Raw genomic sequence first — 20,610 nt, forward strand, 5'->3', positions numbered from 1 at the left:
CAACCTTCCATCTCTCACTCAAGTCTTCTCGTACAGCCGGTAATCATGGTGAGCTGTCGTGATCGCACCGTAACTCTCAGAACTCCGCTGATAGATATACTGGACATCAGAACCCCTTATTGGCAGCTTCGAATGCGACTTCCGGTGGGGCAGGAGCGGACGACGACAAGTTGTCTGACTATGTACCGAACTCAAGGGATATCTCGATATCTAGAGCCGTAAATCTCACTTTTCTCGTCTATGCAACCTCAAACCCTGTATCTTCCTTCTCATGCTCGGTTTTTGACTTACTGACTCACGTTTCTGCCTGCTGTCATAGCCATCGGCAGTAGCTTCGGACGAACATCACATCAACACTGCTCCTCAGACGCCCGAACCTGATAGCGAGGATGAGCTGGAGGATGAGAATTACGATGAGGATGACTTGATGAATGGATCGGTCAGTCAGACTTCTACATGACACTCATACCAATTATGAACCTCTGATTTGGGGATTTCCAGCTGATTCTCACTGAAACGAAACAGTCAAAAGCAGCTAACAGAGCCGCTCAATCATCTGCGCGAAAAGCTGCAAATGCAGAGAGGAAAGCTCAGGTGGCTGAGATTGGTAAGAAGCGGGGAGCAATCGAACAAGCAAAGGTTAGCTGCCTCTTCCTGCTCGACATCGAAGCTTACAGATCAAGCTAATTTGGTCGATGATGATAGTTTGCCGATTCCATCAAGAGATTTCAGTATTTATTGGGGCAGACTGAGCTGTTCCAGCATTTCATCGATCTCAAGGTGAGCTCTTTGCCCATCACTGATCACTGTGGTGCGATAAGCTAATGTGAAGACGTAGAAATCACGAGAACCCGAGTTCGCTGCGATGTTAGATGAGCAGATGGCTAATCAGAGTGGGAAGGGAAAGAAGAAAGCAAAGTGAGCTGACCTATTCAACTTGATGATGAGCCAAGCTGACGCGTCCGTTCAGTGATCATCGACATAGGAAGTCGGAGAAAGAGGAAGATGAGGAATTGCTGAAAGATGAAGATGCAGAAGATGAAGCGTTTGTCTTCGAGGAGAGTCCTCCTTGTAAGTCAGCTTCCTAGTCTTGATAACCCTAGCTGACGCGACGCACAGATGTCAAGGGAGGGAAGATGAGAGACTATCAAGTCCAGGGATTGAACTGGATGGCTTCGTTACATCATAATGGTATCAATGGTATATTGGCAGATGAAATGGTAAGTTGATCCACTGCTGGCGTTGCATATAGCTTATGATGAACACAATTATAGGGTTTGGGAAAAACACTTCAAACCATCTCTTTCCTCGGTTACCTCAAATTCCATCAAAACATCCCTGGACCCCATCTTATCGTCGTGCCCAAATCGACCTTAGACAATTGGTACAGAGAAGTCAACAAATGGGTACCTGGATTCAACACTCTGGTCTTGCAGGGTACTAAAGAAGAAAGAGTGAGCTAGCCGTACTCCATGGATTACATCAACCACCGTAGCTGACTCGACTGCGTGCAGGCCGACCTCATCAACAAGCGAATCCTCACTCAAGATTTCAACGTCCTGGTCACTTCGTACGAGATGTGTCTCAGGGAGAAATCCACTCTGCGTAAATTCAGCTGGGAATACATCATTATCGATGAAGCTCATCGAATCAAGAATGTCGATTCTTTGCTCAGTCAAATTATCAGGACTTTCACAAGTAGAGGTAGATTGTTGATCACTGGTACACCTTTGCAAAACAACTTGCAAGAATTATGGGCATTGTTGAACTTCATCTTACCAGATGTTTTCTCTTCGAGGTGAGCTAATTCTCAACCGCACTTCATCCATCGAGGCGGATCGCAAGCTCACATTTCATAATAAATCGTTCAGCGAGGACTTCGACGCATGGTTCAAAACCAAGGATGATTCCGATTCTGACGCTGTGGTCAAACAACTCCATAAAGTGTTGAGACCCTTCTTGCTACGACGTGTTAAGGCGGATGTCGAACATTCCTTGCTACCGAAGAAGGAAATCAATCTGTATGTCGGTATGACGGAGATGCAGAGGAAGTGGTACAGGATGTTGTTGGAGAAGGATATCGATGCGGTCAATGGTGAGTCTCTTGAGCTTTCAATTCGGCTGCATACGGAGGCTGAATTTGATGATATTTCATAGGTGCTTCCGGCAAGAAAGAAGGAAAGACAAGATTGTTGAACATTGTCATGCAACTTAGAAAATGCTGCAACCATCCTTACCGTGAGCTCGATCCCATTCCTGTTCAGGTGTAATAATCGTAGCTCATGCCATCGTACAGTCTTCGACGGTGCTGAACCTGGACCACCATTCACAACCGACGAACACCTGGTCGACAATGCCGGTAAAATGGTTATCCTCGATAAATTGCTCAAATCTATGAAAGCTAAAGGCTCAAGAGTATTGATCTTCTCTCAGATGAGTAGAGTATTGGATATCTTGGAGGATTATTGTCAATTCAGAGGGCACCGTGAGTCGCCTGACAAGCGAATACTCTAAGCTTGACTGACATATTCGTGTTGTATAGAATACTGCCGAATTGACGGTAACACCCCTCACGAAGATCGTATCTCCGCTATTGACGATTACAACGCTCCAGGAAGTGAGAAGTTCGTATTCTTGCTGACTACTCGTGCGGGTGGTTTGGGTATCAACTTGGTCACTGCGGATATCGTTGTGTTGTTCGATAGTGATTGGTGAGTTGACTGTATGCAGTTTTCGAGCATGCTAAGCTAACACAATGGTTCAGGAACCCCCAAGCGGATCTTCAAGCTATGGACCGAGCACATCGTATTGGTCAGACTAAGCAGGTTTATGTGTTTAGATTTATCACTCAGGTAAGCTGATATTCGCAGTCTGAACTGATACGGACGGTAGCTGACGGTACTCCACACATCAGGACGCGGTCGAAGAACGTATTCTTGAAAGAGCCACCCAGAAGCTCAAGCTTGATCAGCTGGTCATTCAGGAGGGTCGATCACAACAAGCTCAGAAAGGTAAGCTGTTCCATGCTCTTTCGCTCCATCGCTACGTAAGCTTACGTTTGGTCGTAGTTGGTCAAAACAAGGATGAACTTCTCGATATGATCCAACATGGCGCCGAGAAGATCATCAACAACTCTGCAAGGTGAGCTTTGTGGGGTAATATTGATCCCCAAACGAAGCTAACGGTTCTACAGTATGTTGATTGATGACGATATTGACGAGATCATCAAACGAGGTGAAGACAAGACTGCCGAGTTGAACAGTAAATATGCTGGTCTCGACCTGGATGCTTTGAACAGCTTCAAATCTGAGTCAATGGTGAATACCTGGGAAGGCGAGGATTACGCTAATAAGGTGAGTCAGCCTTTCTACTTCTGCTTCTTCTCTGGATACTGATATATGTATTGTTGATCTTGTCCAGCGAGGAGGCAAGAACCTGATCTGGATCGAGCCAGCAAAGAGAGAAAGGAAGAACAACTACTCGATCGACCAATATTACAGAGATCAACTCAATACCAGCGCACCTAAATCTGATAAACCCAAAATCTCCCGTCCGCCCAAACAGATCAATCTCAATGATTTCCAATTCTACCCACCTCGATTGGTAGAATTGCAAAATAGGGAATGGGATGCTCATAGAAAGGCTCAGAATTACGTTGTTCCCTCTCGAGAACCTGAGGAGGGGGAGACGGCGGAGCAGGTTGAGAGTGAACGGAAGGAGGAGCAGGAGAGGATCGATAATGGTGTGTTTCGACTTCATTTACCCATACCTACAATAGTAGTTTCACTCGCCATCGACCGTTATCACCCATCTCGTTATTGTCGATCCGCGAGTTACAGGCTAATCCCTCTTACGGATAACCATAGCCGAACCTCTTACAGAAGAAGAGACCGCAGAGAAAGATACGTTAGTAGGGGAAGGTTTCCCAGATTGGCAGAGAAGACATTATCAAGCTTTCATTCGGGGAGCTGAGAAGTTTGGTAGAGATGCGTTGGATAAGGTCGCGCTGGAGATTAGTGATCATACCGAGGAGGCTGTCAGGGAGTATGCTAGTGTGTTCTTCGAGAGGTACAAGGAACTGAAAGGTGAGTCTGGCCTACAGTCAATCACGAATCTAGAAATATACAGTGGGAGAGGGGAGTGAAGCTAATTGTATTTTTGTTGCCTCGGTAGACTGGGAAAAAGTCATGGAACGTATCAGAATAGGAGAAGACAAGATCAGAGAACAACAAGATCGTATCGACGCGTTACATCGAAAGGTTAAAGCGACGAGATTCCCCTTACAGGAACTCAAAGTCATGTATGGGCAGAATAAGGGGAAGACCTATTCGGATGAGGAAGATCGGTTCTTGCTTGTTAGGATGCATCATCATGGGATTGAGAGGGATGATTGCTATGAGTTGATTAAGAGGGATATAGGGGAGTGGCCTTTATTCAGGTGGGTTGGCTTTCATTCCTCACGCATTGATTATTGGCGTACCTACATGCTCTCCTTCATCGTTGAGCGCTCTCCATGAATCTCAATCAACCGTGTTACCTTTTCGAATACATACATTCTTAACTGATCACCTGCTTACCATAGATTTGACTGGTTCTTCAAATCGCGAACGCCCGATGAACTAAAACGACGAGCCCACACATTGTTGTTATGCGTGATGAAAGAGGAAGAAAAGGGAGGAGTAGAGGATGACAAGAAACCCGTCGTGAAAGGTGGGAAGAAACGTCCCATAGATGATTTGAAATCTGGTCCGGGGTCGAGAGATACCACGCCTAGTAGTGTGGGTGGAGGGAAGAGTGAGTTTGCTTGTGTTTCTTACATGTCAGCTTATGTGGGACGATGAGCTGATTGAGTTTCTGTCGTATAATAGACAAGAAAAAGAAGGTATAACATGTCCTGCCGGTAGAGGTATTGGATCATGATGAAGTTCGGATATACGGAGATGAAAGGTTAGGAAGGATGATGATATCTGGCTATAAGTGATGTTTGTAGTGTTTGTAAGATTGGATGCATGTCTAGATGTCTATGAACGTGCTTTTCAGCCGGTGTACTTTGTGAGATCGGAAGGGGGCAATCATGACTCTATAAGATTCGCTGAAACTTGATCGTACCAACAATGTTCATCTTTCAACAGAGCGCATCGCTGTGCTAACTCGCTCTCAGCTAATGTCTATCCTATGCGAACTCGACCTAGCATGCATGACACTGAAGAGACCAACCGAGAGATTCAAGGACGGCTACGGCTAAAGTGATGTTTGACTTGTGATGGCGATTAAGCGCCTCTAAGCGCCGGGCCAGTCGATGTATGATCGGATATGATCGATCTGGTGAAATAGATAAAAACATGACCATGAACACCTACATTCCATCTCTTGCTTCTCTGCGCGAATCACAAATTATCAATCAAACAATACACAGTCCACAAGTCCCGCAAGCTAGATTAGAAAACAAGGCAACATGTCCAACCTTCTCAAATTTAACATAGCTCCAACTGTGGAATCTACCAACGCGCCTCCGTGAGTCTCTTCTCCACCCTCTTATCACTGTTCTCTACCCTGGCTGAAATCATACCCATTCCCAACACTGACTCTGTGCGCAACTCAGAATCCCAAAAGCCCAAGCATGGGGCCGCGAGTACGCCGGCTCACCCTCTTATGGCCCCCTTCTAGACCTCTCTCAGGGTGTTCCTCGATCGGCTCCTCATGATGATGTGCTCAAGGCTCTGAGCGAGGCATCGAAAGATCCGCTATCTGCAAAGTACGGTCCGATCCTTGGTGAGACTGCACTCAGAGAGGCGTATGCGGAGGAAATTAGAGTACAATATCAATTGCCTTCCCCCTCTCCGTCATCTTCTTCGTCCACTGCCGGTACTCCGGGTTCAGCTCCTGGATCAATATCTAACCAGGATGGATCTTCTCAGACGACCGTGGAGCAAGAGAGCAAGAGGGCAAGCACGGTAAACTACGATGACGTCTCGATAACCACAGGATGTAATATGGCCTTCCTCGTGCTCATCATGGCTCTCTGTCCACCCGGATCATCAGTCATGGTCCCCCTCCCTTCATATTTCAACCAGATGATGGTATTCTCCTTACAAGGTGTGAAACCGATATTTATCCCATGTGATACTGCAAATGGTTTCAAGCCGGATATACAAGCTGCCAAAGAATATTTGGCCACTCAAGAGAAAGAGAAGAAACCCCGGATGATCGTTCTGGTCTCGCCTAATAATCCGACTGGAAGTGTGTATACCCACGATGAGCTGAGAGAATGGTATAATCTCGCGAAAAGCCACGAGATCGCACTGGTGCTGGATGAGACTTATAGGGACTTTGTAGAGGATGATAAGGGGGAGAGGGGGGTGCCGCATACGTTGTTTGAAGAGGTGGATTGGAGGGAAACGCTGATTAGTTTGGGGAGCTTTAGTAGTGAGTCATCACCTCTCTCTTTCTTGTTCATTTATTGTCTTCCGGTGTGTCGTATCTCTGAGATGGACCATGATGAGTGCACTGATAGTCACAAGAGATTGAAGAGAATCGCTTGGGCATGAGCCGTTACGATGATTAGAATGATCGCTAATTCTCTTTTCCTCTAACCCCTGCAGAAGGATACAGGATCCCAGGTCATAGATTGGGGAGTATCATTGCTAGTCCGGCATTGTTGAAGCATGCTACGACGATATGCGACTGCATGCAGGTGGGTCCGGTTCAAGCTCTTCCTTCACCAACCCCATCAATTCACCACACACATACGGTCCCTCTTCCGACACTCTGGACCACATGCCCAATTGCATCTGATCAACCGTAAGCAGGGAATTCACCATAGCTAATCTACCATCTCCCTGGCGTAGATCTGCGCACCCCGCCCACCCCAGATCGCCCTCGCCCCCCTCCTTCCCACACTTCGATCAGACCTCACCTCATCCTCCCAAGCCCTCTCGCACCGCCGGAACCTCTTCGTAGACATTGTGAACAAAGTGAAAGGATGGAAAGTAGTTTCGATAGGGGGTTACTTTGCCTATGTGTCTTTTCCCCGTGATTACGTCCATGGCTCGTCAAACGTGGGCTTGAAGAGGAAGAGATTGGGCAGCGAGGATATCGCGTCGATCATGGCTCGGAGGTTTGGGGTGGTCACGCTGCCTGGGAGCTTCTTTATGCCTGATTTGAATGATGGGGATGTTTGGGAGAGGGATGTGTTGAGGGGTGGTGAGGGGTTGAGGGAGGATATCTGGTTGAGGTGAGTTGGATGCTTCTCATACAGAAACGGAATGCTGGAGAGTCTCGTTCATCATCTGAGATTGGGTGGTGTATACGATAGACTCCAGTGGATGTTGATCCCGAGCTGCTCGTGGTGGATCGAATGTGAGATATGCGATCCACATGCTGATCCTCTATTGTCGTACTCAGATTCGCCGTAGCAAACGTAGGAGACGATGTCATCCTCAAGCTTGGACCCAGATTAGAGGAGATGAACAAGTTGATGGGAATTGGGGAGTAAATCAGTGACAAGGGAACCTTCTGGCTCTGCTTAGACATGACTTGGTTCAGTTGTATTAGGATAATTCAGAGGGTATGATAATGCATTGAGTTACATAGAACATATGGTGGTTATGATACGATCCGATGTTGAGAGGATTAAGCAGTACTCTGGGCTTGTGATTGCTTTTCCAACATCCGTCTGCGGACGTAAAGGGAAGAATCAGTACATATACTACTACCGGCAATGACAAAAGAAAGAATTCATATCTAACTCTTTGACATGACTGAGTAGACGGGTTGAATTGAATAGATCGAGGAGAGGGCATGATGAAACAAAGGATGCAGACGACTCACCTTCTAGCCTCTAAAATCATCTTCTCCTTCCTCTCTTTCAACCCCATCTCCCTCTTCTCCCTCGTATCTTCCCATTTCTTCGACTCAGCCTCGCTGACGGGCGTAGAAGACCCAGAATCAACGTCATCCAGAACCTCCTTCTCCTTTCCTTTATGTGAGGGTGTAGGGATCCTCGAAGAGAGGTTATACCGGTCGATTAGGGAGGTGTTTTTGGTATTTGGCGATTTGGCGTTGCTCGTGTTGCCAGTGGAGGCGGGTGTGGTGGTGGTTTGTGCGGAAGGGGTAGAAGGGAGGAGGGAAGCGGGGATTTGAAAGTTTGGTGGGGGCTGTTCCTCACTTGATTAGCATATACCATGTAGTATAGCCCCATCGTAAACTGAAATGAGTGAAATGATCATGATTACTCACAGCTGGTAAGGTTCCGCTCTCCAATATCTCCTCGGATGTAGCTTGAGCGGATCTTGTTCGCGATAGGGAGTATATTATGTTTGGTAGTGGAATATGAGGGAAGGCCCCGTGGATGGTATCGACCTGTTTGGGATGGACGATCAGATTAACACATAGGATAGAGGATCGCGCGATAGGGCTGATGTGAGGAGGGAATAGTAGACTCACCATCGAAGGTGTCACTCCTCTTATACCACCTTGGGAGTCATTACCTGATTCTAAGTGTACGTCAGCTGGTTTCATATGACAGAGAGAGAGAAGGATGATGTGGAGATGACAGATATCCTTGTCAATGTTCAGATGCATGGCCGCATAAGAACGAGCACTCACTAGACCCGGTAAACCATCTGACCAGGAAGTATATGGCCGCTATTATGATGATTGTGGGGATGATATCTTCCATTTCGGTTGACAGACAATTATTTGATTGGACTGCTGTGGTATCGCTGTGCTTCTGGACAATGTCTATGATGCTATGGTAGTAAGGATCCTCCAAGGAATGCTGGATGTTCTTTGATGCTGGGTGGTCACTGATAGATGTATATGAACGTATGGGTAATGGTTGGAGGAATAGAAAGGAAAGAAAGCATGTAGCAAGCGTTCGGGGTAATCCGATTACACTCTGTTACTCGATTGCGATGACCAGCAGTAGCAGTGTGGCGATGACTTGAAAAGGCGGTTGTCGTTCAGGGTGATCGTGGCACATCGGTTCGAACCTACAAGCTGAGCTCGCAAAGCACTCCACTTCGAAAGGACTCCAGTGCTGCCCTCACCTTGAGAGCTTGTCGAAGTGCTTACCAGAGTGGGTTCCCAAGTCATTGGCATGCTGGATGAGCATCTTCAAGGGTATGGCTGGCTGTACCAAATCAACAATGTTCGGGAGCTGCCTCCTCGTAGCGGTGCCGACCCAGCTAATGAGATATGTATGTGTCCCCGATGCACCCGCATAAACTTGTCCGAATTTCATGTTCTCTTACCACGCCTCTCAAGGTCATAGCAGATCATTGGTCGAAGGACGTGAACGAACGGATCTCCTAAACAAATCGTGTCTCCCTTGTCTCCGTAAAGCGATGTGGGACCCTTTCATACGTGTGGTATTAACAAAGACTTGTGCCGTTAACGACTTAAAGGAAGACAAGGGATCATTTCAACGTTGATCACGCGAAAGGAGGTCAGTTCGCCCTCCCCATTTATGGCCCCAGAGAATATACAATATGGCGGTGAGAGGTGTGGCTACGAGGAGAAAGGAAGAAGGCCAATAGCCAAAGAAACTATTCGTCCCGCTAATTTGACACAACCGCACAATTCATAGTTCAAGAACCATGCTTGACACCTACTATTACTACACTTGTACTATATGTAACTACGCGCACCAGACAAGGGATGCTGTATAGATTCTTCTTGATGAGGCATCATTACATCAATCTGCGCAACCGATCATCAATTCATCGATCTGAGTTCTATCGCGCGGGCAGGAGAAGGGACAAACTCACTTCCCCCAACCAGGCTTGTCACCACAGTTATATTCATAAGTGCACTCTGTCTCATGCAGTGGACAAGAGATATCGACATTGTTCGATTTTGTAGCGTTGTCCGCTGCCGAGGCGGAGTCCTTGGTAAGAACCCATTTCTCGGTACCGCCGAACTCTTTGAACACTTTGGCATAGCACTGTAGAGCAATCAGACAGGTATGCACCACCCAGCGTATAAAACCCTCAGATGAGAGCGCCTGCCACACGGGCAGAATGGCGGGGAAATTCCGGCCTAGGCAGAGACTCACAGTAAGGGTATAAAACACGGTATTATCATCGTTGCTCAGAATCTCATATTCGAATTTTTCGTAGTTGAAGTGAGTCGAGCTTCCAGATATCGCATCAGGTTCGAAATCAAATGTTATTTGATGCGGACCGACTTTCCGATATTCCCCGTAACTGAGTCTAGTATTCTTAGGATAAGAAACGATAAGATGATTATCTTCCTTCTCGGTCCTCTCGAGAGGAGTAGCCAAGCTTCCTATGGCGGTCGATAGGAGCGCAAAGAGGATTGTTGGGTGTATATACATAGTGAAAACTTCGCGAGGGTGTGTATAGACTTATCCAAAACCGTCCTGGGGTAATAAAGGCTCTGATCAACAAAGGCTTGGTGAGATGTTTGAAAATGCTGGATAATGGACACATTTTGATAGGCTCAAGTGCAGGTATTTGACTTGTTTCTCCCCTATGAGGTGTATGCATTGGACATATGTCCGACAAAGGTGCTTTTATTTGTGGGGAAGGGAGGGGTAATTAGGGTGATTTTGTCATTACCCCTGTTCGCTGAGCTTGAATGAAAGGGAGTTGTACATGCGGTACTCGGGGAACATGCACTGGATTGTCAATATTTGAGGATTATAGTACCTAGATGATCATCTGCTTCTTGATAGCAGTATCCACGGCTTCCTATCCTTCTTCCTTTACGGCTGAGAGGCCACTACTCTGCTTTTGCCTTTGACCTGAAGAGCCACCTGACAGCATTAATCCTAGCTTCCCAGTGGACAGACTCAATTGCACGAATTGATGATCTTGCTCTGAGAATAAATGATATCCACCGCTGAGATCAAGGAGCCGCCATGAACACTCTGTCAAATCAGCCCTGATGCAACAGTGTTCCCTATCAATCCGAGAACTGGAGATGAGCACTCTAACATGTTTCCACCATATACCAGAGCGACAATCATTGGCCCCAGAAACTTGTCGGTGGATTGAGATTGGAGGATCATACCAAGCCCCGACTGTGATTCAAGATTTTCCGGTGAGGGATTGCTCACTTGGCTCTTCAAGCTGTCATGGAGAGAGCCGCCCGTCTGTTATGTGATTCATGCATCGTAGGACTTTCATAACATAGATTGGCGCAGTCTCCTGACGATGACATTTTACGCTATATTCACGGCTTATTAATGATTGCTATTAGTAAACTGATATATACAGCTGGAACTGCTCGTTGCCAAGCTAGAAATCCCATGTCGGCTTATCATCACAGTCGTGAATATGACACACCAACTCCGGACAAGCTATCGCCAACTTATCGTCATTCCCACTATCATCTGTCATCTTTTGTGGGAAATTCCATTTCACGTCGTATCTTTTCCACCTCCATATTTGGAGTTGATTCTCGCTTGGCACTGCTCGTGACACACCGCGTCATCGGCGAAAGATATTGGTAGTATCGTGATCTTGCAGCGCGACATTCGAGTAAAGAAGAAGGAGATGAGACATACCTTCAGATCACATTCCGAAACCGTCGTAGCAGTCTTCAGAAATTGCAATGTGAAGTTCTGATAGGCATAGTCGCCTTCTGGGATAGCTTGCGCCTCCTCATCCTTCCACGCAACAGAGACCTGCTGCCCGCCTCTGGAGCCCCAGATCGTATTATCTGGATCTGTCGAAGACACGAACGCGGTATTCTTCCTCATGTCGAATCTTACGGTTATATCTTTTCCTCTTGGTTTTATGGGATTAGCCCACAAGGAGTCGGCGATGAATAACAGGGCGAGGAAGCTAAGCAAGTTGCAAAGCATTGTGGAGGTCAATTGCGCTTGTCAAGAAGTTTAGGCTATTGGTCTGATCACTGGTATTACAGAATATATGCAATACAAAATGACCGTGGAGCGACGAGAAAAGGATTGAGTGCACGAGTGGGCTGAATTGTTTGTGTGCTTTGCTAATGTCCTCGGAATGGCTGATGGGAATGTATCAAAGGATATGAATGAAAGGCTTGCATATTTGGGGGTATCGTCTGGGGGGCGATCCTTTGTCATAGACTTGCATTGGACCGAGAGGGCATAAAGGACAGCGCAATCACAAGCAGATGAAAGAGTGAGACAGGAGACAACGCATATACCTCTTTCTGGAATCGATAAATGTAATGAGAAGCGCGCCCACTCCATGGAAAGTTTGGTACTGCCCGAGCGAATAGCTACGACTTTACACCTCATACTTCACGAACAGGGAGTCATCAGGATGAGAACCGAGATAGAGACCTTCCCCGCAACGACTGTCGCCACAATGTTTATCCGAACAACATTCACATTATCAACAGGGAGAGCTGGGCCCGAGCGATGCAATCAGATCTCATGCTCAATGTACACTGTAGTAGGTCGTTACGGGCCTTCTTTATCCGAAATAGCTTATTGTGTTTCAAAAGTCCACTTGCATACAGACCACGGAGGAGAAGATCGTACCAACACACTAACATAAACAATGATGAAGCATATCGTAGCCTATCAAGTCTTAAGGCAACGTGTTGTCGGGATGTTGGGATCACAGTCCCCATACGAAGCAAAATACGATTACAACCTAGGCTCAATTTTATCAGTACATGTAGGCGTCTCACTCTCGAGCAACCGCGCTGAATCAGACTCACTCGCCCCAAGCGGGTACCTTGGTGCAATCTGCACCATCGTTGCAGGAGTGATCGTTGGGTGGACAGACGATCTTAATGTTATTTAAACTTCTAACCGGGGATACTCCCGTTCGAGACAAAGTCCATTCTTCTGAATCACCGAATTCTTTGTAAACTTTCACGCTGCACTATATACGGCAGAACGTTCAGAACTCTCTGCGACTCCTTCATTATCATGGTGAGACAAGGAGTCGTACTCACAGTGAGGTGATACAATTGTTTGCTGAAGTGTGAGCCCACGTCAAACAAATCATAGTTGAACTCGATGGGTACAGAGTCTGTCGAAGTACCATCGATCTCCTTGTCGACGTTGAAGATGTAAGGGCCCGGACCGGACACCATGCCTTTGTCGGCCTCTACTAGCCTCGTATCGGGTGGGATGTTGACGATGACTTTACCTTTTACCTGCTTACGCTTCTCCATGGGAGCGGCGAGACCAAGAGTCGCCGACATAAGGGCAAAAATGATAGTTGACTTGAGATACATTGTGGCTCGATAGACTAAGCGGTGTAAATGCGTAACGAAGGATTTCTTTCTGATCAACAGAAAAGAGTGGAATTTTGGATTGGTGAAGAATGCTGGGGAACATAACAGATCATTGACGTTATGTTCCCCACCTTTTATGGGCTGACGCCAATGAAGGTGAACCCAAGTATGACCAGGACTTCAAGGCTTTTTCTCCTTGTACATGAAAGGGATGGCTCAATCTCACGTTATCCCTTGATGCGCGTAAGGAGTAAAGATCAAGGAGGTCATTATCAGAAATCGATTAATTACCCCCTTTATCCTAGTCTGGGCCTTCGTCCTCCAAGGCAATTATCGTTTGGTGTGGTAAGATAACTAGACAATGCCACTTGACGAGCTTGAACCGAATCCCTTTCCCACGGTGACCTGACACATGGAGAACACCATAGGGACTTTCAAACGAGGTTCATTCAAGCCTCGATTGGGTTCGATTTGAGCCCCATTGCTGTTCTCTGAATCTCACACATAAGTTTATGTTTGCGGATAACACCAGTCCAGTTCTTCCATATCATGGCTCCTTATTTCAGAGGGGATAGGCACAGTGATTGCAAAAGTATGAGAATTGCAGGATAGGATGGGATATGACATGCACAAGTGTCGGTCCGCTGCCATATCATAACGTCGCAGCTATGCAGTTCCTGGCCAGGGAGGAAAAAAACACAAAGTTAGACGCGTCTGTCTATTTGATGCGGTCATGTTCTCGACCACTTTAACGATCTATATTCTTCAGCAACCTTGAATCTTGCTCATCTCTTCGCATCTAGCATCATTCCTTCTTAGCAACATGCAATGATCGTACAGCATGTCTACTCAAGTGCTGAATCGACTAGCGCAGCAGCTCGTCCATGCTGTCGTACCAGGACTAGGGGATGATCGAGCGAGCTCATTAAGCCTGACAAATCGTGTATCAAGGGAAATCAGAGCGGATGTCAGTGGAGGTGCTAGGAAGGAATGGGATGATGTCAAACAGGCTATACAGGGGTAAGTACACTCCAGCTACCAATGGTAGAACATCTCTTCTTCCTTTGACCCTTGGCGAATAGTATCACTTCCACGAACATAGCTAATCAGACACGGTCGACTCACAGACTTTCACGAACAGCCAAAATCCGCGTGCAGGAAGACCTTGCAGAGGCTTTGGACAAGAATCTTAGAGGGTTGGAGCTATGCCGACAGAAAGGCAAGAGGAGCTGGGAAGGAGAGGAGGGTGTCAAAATGAGCAATCTACCTCAATATGTTCATTTATTGGTATGTCCAGGTGCCCCTCTACATGTTGATTGCTATCATCAGGAGCTGACCATGGCCGGTCACAGCTCAACCTCGCAGACAGACCTTCAATCGAGACTCATGACTTCGCCTACACTTATCTCCATCGCGTTCCCCCATCTGGTCCTACAGCCGACCAGATCTTGTATCAGGAGATAATGGCGTCCGAACCTTTTGAGCCTGGAGAGTTTTGGGATGAAGAAGTGTTATCTGGATGGACGGATTCGGAGGATGAGTACGAGAGGGAAACCAGCTCTGAGGATTCTGATGGCAGTCCAGAAGAGGATTATGTGAAGACTCCGAGTTCGGCAGCGATCAGGGCGGAGCGGAGGAGGGAGGAGGAGGTCAGGCGGAAGCAGCTTGAAGAGGATAGGACGGAGGAAGCGTTAGAAGTGGTACGAGGGTTGAAGGATGGATATTGGAATAAACCCGGAAAGATCAATCTGATGAAGGAAGGTGTGTATGGTTGGAGGGATCTGGTCACTCGTGAGTCATCTTGTATTTTATGATGATCTTTTGATACTGGTGCTAACGATGCTGCAGAGTCCAATACTGCTTCGTTGGCTGCTCAAATAGTCAACAACCCTTTGGTGACCGACAACGTGAGCTATTTTTGGCTGTGCGAACTACCATAGACCTACTCTGACATATCGTGGATTAGGCCATTACATCTTTTCAACTGCAAAGGGAGATCATATTCGCTCTATCAGGACGATCGGGGGTGATATTCGGGTTCTCGGACGAAGGTGTATGCTCTGTGAGTGCTCGCGCCTTGAGAGGGGGTATCCGTGAAGCTGAGGTAATTGCACCATCTGCTAGATAATTCAAGATCATCCACAAGTAAACCATCTATCTCCAGCTAGCTTGGATGATGTTCTTCAAGATTTCCAGCGGTACGCTAATCGAGCCGCCATGATCAGGAGATTCGTCTTTGAGACTTTGCAATCAGAATCACCGCCGTCTCTTCATGCTCACAGTGGATATAGTAGGAGGATGAACCGACCAAACAAAACCCAACAAGCCTTTGCTGGAGCTTGTCAAGACATTCTATCAGAATTTAATCTCTGGTTATCCGAATTAGAAACCGCTTTCATACGGGGCAACGATGGTACTTCCTCATCGAGCTTAGTCCCTGGGACATCGACAGCTTCAACTCCCTCTTTACTACTTTTAGAACTTGACCAAAGATCTTCAACAATTCTAGTTCTACTGTCTTCCTTCATCCCGCATTCGTCTGACTCTACCGTTCTCCTCAACATGATACATACCAGTATCAACACTTTCGACCGATCTGTCGATAACTCTCATTTCGCTACCATTTTTGACATCTTTATGCAAACTGCTCAACCCACATGGCAAATGCTAGGAATATGGATCCGGTACGGTATGCCTATCCCTTCTTCGTTTACCGATCCGGAGGAGGTGTATCTCCTTACCAACGATGAGGGCGATGAGCGGAAACTAGAGGAGGAATTCTTCATCCAGAGGGATAGGGATGTGAGTTGGGCAGACGAGGATTTCTACGAATGCGGATTCGTGGTTGGTGATTACGGATATCCCGAGTGGATAGGGGATGAATTGGGAGAAATGATACTGGAAGCTGGAAAGGCTAGGGGGTTGTTGAAGAGTCTACTAGGGGGAATGGGCATGGTGGAAGGTTGGCAGGATCTGCAAGAAGTTCTGGTCATCCTTGGATCTGGTCCAGAGGGGTCTAAGAGGTCAGGAATAGAAGTGAACATTGCAGAAAAGATCTCGAACTACCTGACGCCGATCTGCCAGTTGATCCAATTCCACCTTAGGAGGGTATTGGATGAAGAATGTGGGCTGGGAGAGCATCTGGACGCGATCGAAGGTGTGATGTATTTTAGGGGATTTGAAGTATTGGATGACTGGAGTCTGGGGCTGTTCCAGAAGGTGAGCTATACATGTCATTAGGATATGAACGGTCCAAATAGCGCTCACAGCGCAGGCGCTAATGTAATATGAATGAAAGGTATCATCCAACGAGAAATGGGCAGATTTCCAGACCCTCACAAGCACGTTTCGCGATATCACCGAAGAGAAACAAGCAGGATGGATGAACCCCGCTGGTATACGCATACGCACGACCCGATCATCAGGTGCAATTATGGGACCTCGAGCGTTGGAGATCGTTCGAGTGCAGTACGAGGTGAGCTGGTTCTTTCTTGACCCCATATGGTATCGTTCTAAACTGATGCCTTGAGATCAGGTTCCATTCCCCCTTTCACAGCTCTTCTCGTCGACTTCTGTCGAACTACGAGCAGAAGTGTTCACTTTCATCCTTCAGCTGCGTATGGCGCACTACCTCTTGGTACAGACTAAAAAGCTTGATCGAGACCTCTCAGCTCGTATGATACTGGACGGAGAGAATGGCATTAGGGGGATGTGGCGAATGAGGCAGAAATTATCATGGTTCATCGAGTACGTTTCTTGCGTTACCTTAAGCCTTCGAAGGGACGATGGCTAATACCGATGTACTCCGTAGCACCGTCTACACATGGCTTACAGATCGGATCATCGAAGTGCAAAGTGCCGAATTCAGAAGGACGCTGAGTGAGATGACGAGCTTGAAGTTGATGATAGCCCTCGAGCTTGAACAGTGAGTGGGGTCCCGAATCGCGAGTTGTGTAACGTGTCTCTCTCTCTGTCCAGGCGACTGATCAATATCCGTTGCTTAGCACTCGTAAGATCCGGAATTACGCCTTCCTCCACCCATCGACTTCCGAGATATATGAGAACATCCAAAACATATTTGATCTCATCCATACCTTTTCGGAATGTTATACCTCCTACATCAACGAAAATCCGTTCAAGGCCAAGCGAAAAGAAGACTACATCACGCGTCGAAGACCTCGACTTCGACGAAACAAAAAGAAAGACGACTTGTCATCGGATGAGGAAGATGAACGAGAAATCAAAGAACACTCGATATCGTTCATTGAGCTCGGTCTCGGTGAGAGGATGAATAAGATGGACAAGGATCTGGATGAATCGGTAGTGCAGATCAGGGAGGGTGTAGAGAGACTTGCTATGGAGTCGGAGCTTGAGGTGGATGGATGGAGTATGCTGGCTTTCAGTCTGGAAGAGTGGAGATGATTCTCTACTCGTCGATGCTTGGGGTGATAGACGATGATGTGTAATAATACTGTTGTAGTTACTGCTGTTGTGCATCAATCTAAGACAGTGTGGGTGGGTGCAAAAGGGTAACATCACAATGGTATAAACGGTATAAGGTATAATCAAACGGTCACACTACTGTAAATCCAGTCCTATATCTATAAGATATGGTTCAAACCATTTGTACCTTTACCAAGTCCACCAAGGACATCATCACCTTTTCCAGCACCCAACAAATCATCCAACTGAGGTACTACGTCCAAACCCTCGGGGAATGATCCGTCACGGTTCAATCCCAATCCATCCACTCCGCTGAGCCCACCAAGATTCTTCTTGCTGAGTAGACCATGCGAAGGGATGAATTCGCCGTAGATCCTTCTACCATCCTTGGCGTAGGTGTATGGGGCATATCGGTGTGGCTTACGTTCCGGCCCGTCGATGTTGACGGCTGCATCCACCTCAGCGAGGATATCTGAAGTTTCGCCAAATGGTACAATTTGTCCATTGGAGGCTTGGTAGTACCCTGGTCTGGTGGAATGGTGATGGGGGCTATCAAGGACTGATCCAAGGGAAGAAAGGACATTGAGGTTATTATCCCCGTTTCCTAAGATGTCCCTCTTCAGTCCCAAAAGACCACCCTGCTTTCCATTAAGATAATGGGGATGATTACTTCCATAGTACGGCTCGTCATCTACGTTAACCTGCGCATCGATCTCTGCGAGGGTGTTGTCCAGCACAGGGACGAATTCAGGCTGGACATATCCGTTGGGGTAGTAGGGGTATCTCGTCTTGTCCTCCCCTCCCAGGATGTTCAGACCTCGCTTAGTGACGGAATGGTCCAGGAGTTGAGTGACCGTTCGGACTGCCCCGTCGAGCTTGTTCCCATCTGGAGCTTTGTGGAGTAAACCGTTTCGTTTATTGAGATTATCCACGTCGACCAATGCCTCAGCATCGACGAAAGTGTCTGTGGGTAGGACGGCGTGTCGGGTGGGATAGCCTGGACCACAGTTGTAGCAGTCTTCGTAGCCTGTTAGAGTCTCCTAGTGACGTTTCGTCATGTTAGCTCCGATGCTGATGCTTGAGGGTGAGGTGAATGGCACAACTTACAAGAACGTCAGAGACTAGACCGCCAGAAGTGGTGTATCGCTTGGCGATGTTGAGATCGGCCTGTCCAGGTATGAGTTCAGTGACGATGTCTCCTCGAGGAATGGAACAAGCAAACTCACCAAGACACAGAGATCGTTCTCCCAGAAACCTTGTTGACCATTCACCCAACATGGGTCGTTGGAGAATGGGGTAGCAGTGGGAAGACCGTTATTCAAGAAGGTGGGGCCATCGTTCACTTCGGCAATGAGATGGAGATCGATCTATGCGTTCATTGCATCATCGATCAGCGCCCATGAGACAGCTTGATGGACGCAAAAGTACGCACCAGATCACACAGCCCGTCATTGGTGAAATAACCTCTCCTACCGTTCAACCAGCACTCTTGACCTCGTTGGTATGAGTATGGGATGGAATCCTTCTTCTTCAAGTTGACGTCCAAGTTGGCCTAGGGACAACCAGACCTCATCAACATCGCTTCTCAGGGAGAGGGAAAAGGGTGGAATGTGGACTCACAAGAACACAGACTGCATCCTGCCAGAACCCAGGCTGACCATTAAGTGTACAAGGTTGACCCTGACCTTGGTTGTGGATATAAGTTGGTCGATAGCCTGGACCAGGGACATACCGATCGTTCTCGATATCCAATGCGGCAAGTACACAGACATCGTCTCGGAGGACACCTTGAAGACCGTTCTGCCAACATGGATTTTGGTGGGAGAAGAGGGTATCGGGGTGGTTGTAGAATCGAGATGCGAGTTGTTCGGATTGCTAGTAGATCACACATACCAGATTTAGTTATTCATACCTTTCGATTTAGAGACGGTGAAGCTGATGAGTGTACTGGACTTACCTTGACAGCTGGCATGGGCAATGGAGCGGCCTCGACGAAAGAGGAAAGGATAGAGAAGAGGACGGCGGTTGAAGTGAGGGTGAACATTTCTATCTGTTCTGTTGGTTTTATGAAAATCAAGCGAAAAAACTTGATGTGGTAAGAAAGTGTGAAGAGAAGTTAAAAGAAGGTGAAAAGCAAAAAGAGTGATAGTGCTCTGTCGAAGAGAAAGTAAATATCAAAGGCAAAAGTAAAAAGCAGAGCACCCGGCTAAAGAGAGATAGCGAATAGTGAATGTAAAGTATATAAAAGTCAAACTGAAGAGCGAAGAATGAAGTTTGCGAATGAAGTGAAGTGAATAATGAGAAAATGGGATGGAAGTGATCCCAATGAGGGGGTTTATGTATCTTCTGGGACCCATCTCGTTTGATCCACCTTAGTGGTATGCAGATACCAATGTAGCCTAATGGGGTAACGAGATTACGACTTTGATTGAGATCTTGTCTGGTTTAGTCTGGTGAATCGAGTCCTTGGGTCACATTCAAATTACTCCTTGAGGATGTACAGGAGGCTTGGGGGTTGGGTTTGGTATGATTACTGTATCTAGTCATTTCAAATGACTTACTGAAGGACTATCAGGGCGATAGATGCGGGAATAAGTGCATGCCAATGACGAGATATGTATGTGATATGCTGGACCGAATTGAAACGAGATGTCAACAAGTCGATCGACCTGTCTCAGATGGGTTGGATCTGATCTTTTGGAGCGTCAGTAATTCATAAGAACATGACCGACTCATAATCTTCATCATTTTGGCTTCATCGCTAACGATGCCTGCGACGTTAGGTCTCTGTCCCGGTGTCGATGAGTACAAGCAAGTAAAGAAGAAAAGATAAGATAGCACGATGATAGCAAGATGAAAAGGTTTGACAGCTGGTTCACGATCGGTTGACTCACCTTTTCATCGGGTTGTTTCCGACGGGACTACGCGATCATCGCCAGAGCCAATTTTACGACGATGCTGCAG

At 47.0% G+C, this 20,610-nt stretch overlaps 8 protein-coding genes across 8 annotated transcripts; 3 read left to right on the forward strand and 5 right to left on the reverse strand.

The window, feature by feature from the left end:
- Nucleotides 1-45: 45 nt before the first annotated feature.
- I302_101715 (uncharacterized protein) lies at nt 46-4,841 on the forward strand (the record flags this gene model as incomplete). Its single annotated transcript, XM_065869347.1, has 22 exons — nt 46-48; nt 111-218; nt 320-439; nt 526-639; nt 706-780; nt 839-918; nt 971-1,071; nt 1,120-1,220; nt 1,275-1,454; nt 1,515-1,798; nt 1,872-2,095; nt 2,158-2,238; nt 2,297-2,485; nt 2,543-2,711; nt 2,765-2,852; nt 2,915-3,011; nt 3,069-3,141; nt 3,194-3,353; nt 3,421-3,742; nt 3,867-4,085; nt 4,174-4,438; nt 4,583-4,841. 22 exons carry the CDS (start codon nt 46-48, stop codon nt 4,839-4,841), a joined length of 3,312 nt encoding a protein of 1,103 aa, XP_065725419.1.
- A 614-nt stretch (nt 4,842-5,455) lies between these two features.
- I302_101716 (uncharacterized protein) lies at nt 5,456-7,495 on the forward strand (the record flags this gene model as incomplete). Its single annotated transcript, XM_019187094.1, has 5 exons — nt 5,456-5,514; nt 5,603-6,426; nt 6,603-6,694; nt 6,849-7,234; nt 7,405-7,495. The coding sequence occupies 5 exons, from the start codon at nt 5,456-5,458 to the stop codon at nt 7,493-7,495; spliced, it is 1,452 nt and encodes a 483-aa protein (XP_019049972.1).
- A 137-nt stretch (nt 7,496-7,632) lies between these two features.
- Nucleotides 7,633-8,680, reverse strand: I302_101717 (uncharacterized protein; the record flags this gene model as incomplete). The annotated part of the gene is made up of 5 exons (XM_019187095.1): nt 7,633-7,675; nt 7,831-8,156; nt 8,239-8,361; nt 8,446-8,495; nt 8,608-8,680. The coding sequence occupies 5 exons, from the start codon at nt 8,678-8,680 to the stop codon at nt 7,633-7,635; spliced, it is 615 nt and encodes a 204-aa protein (XP_019049973.1).
- A 1,086-nt stretch (nt 8,681-9,766) lies between these two features.
- Nucleotides 9,767-10,339, reverse strand: I302_101718 (uncharacterized protein; the record flags this gene model as incomplete). The annotated part of the gene is made up of 1 exon (XM_019187096.1): nt 9,767-10,339. The coding sequence occupies one exon, from the start codon at nt 10,337-10,339 to the stop codon at nt 9,767-9,769; it is 573 nt and encodes a 190-aa protein (XP_019049974.1).
- Nucleotides 10,340-11,386: 1,047 nt separating this feature from the next.
- I302_101719 (uncharacterized protein) lies at nt 11,387-11,833 on the reverse strand (the record flags this gene model as incomplete). Its single annotated transcript, XM_019187097.1, has 2 exons — nt 11,387-11,437; nt 11,534-11,833. 2 exons carry the CDS (start codon nt 11,831-11,833, stop codon nt 11,387-11,389), a joined length of 351 nt encoding a protein of 116 aa, XP_019049975.1.
- An 841-nt stretch (nt 11,834-12,674) lies between these two features.
- On the reverse strand, nt 12,675-13,170 carry I302_101720 (uncharacterized protein; the record flags this gene model as incomplete). The annotated part of the gene is made up of 2 exons (XM_019187098.1): nt 12,675-12,845; nt 12,919-13,170. 2 exons carry the CDS (start codon nt 13,168-13,170, stop codon nt 12,675-12,677), a joined length of 423 nt encoding a protein of 140 aa, XP_019049976.1.
- Nucleotides 13,171-14,044: 874 nt separating this feature from the next.
- On the forward strand, nt 14,045-17,625 carry I302_101721 (uncharacterized protein; the record flags this gene model as incomplete). Its single annotated transcript, XM_019187099.1, has 10 exons — nt 14,045-14,223; nt 14,331-14,490; nt 14,556-14,994; nt 15,052-15,110; nt 15,170-15,265; nt 15,328-16,422; nt 16,502-16,678; nt 16,739-16,950; nt 17,015-17,128; nt 17,208-17,625. 10 exons carry the CDS (start codon nt 14,045-14,047, stop codon nt 17,623-17,625), a joined length of 2,949 nt encoding a protein of 982 aa, XP_019049977.1.
- A 179-nt stretch (nt 17,626-17,804) lies between these two features.
- Nucleotides 17,805-19,690, reverse strand: I302_101722 (uncharacterized protein; the record flags this gene model as incomplete). Its single annotated transcript, XM_019187100.1, has 6 exons — nt 17,805-18,686; nt 18,754-18,813; nt 18,873-19,013; nt 19,079-19,198; nt 19,267-19,521; nt 19,604-19,690. 6 exons carry the CDS (start codon nt 19,688-19,690, stop codon nt 17,805-17,807), a joined length of 1,545 nt encoding a protein of 514 aa, XP_019049978.1.
- Between the last annotated feature and the right edge of the window lie 920 nt (nt 19,691-20,610).

The sequence above is a fragment of the Kwoniella bestiolae genome, chromosome 1, assembly GCF_000512585.2.
Source record: "Kwoniella bestiolae CBS 10118 chromosome 1, complete sequence".
Lineage (NCBI taxonomy): Eukaryota > Fungi > Basidiomycota > Tremellomycetes > Tremellales > Cryptococcaceae > Kwoniella > Kwoniella bestiolae.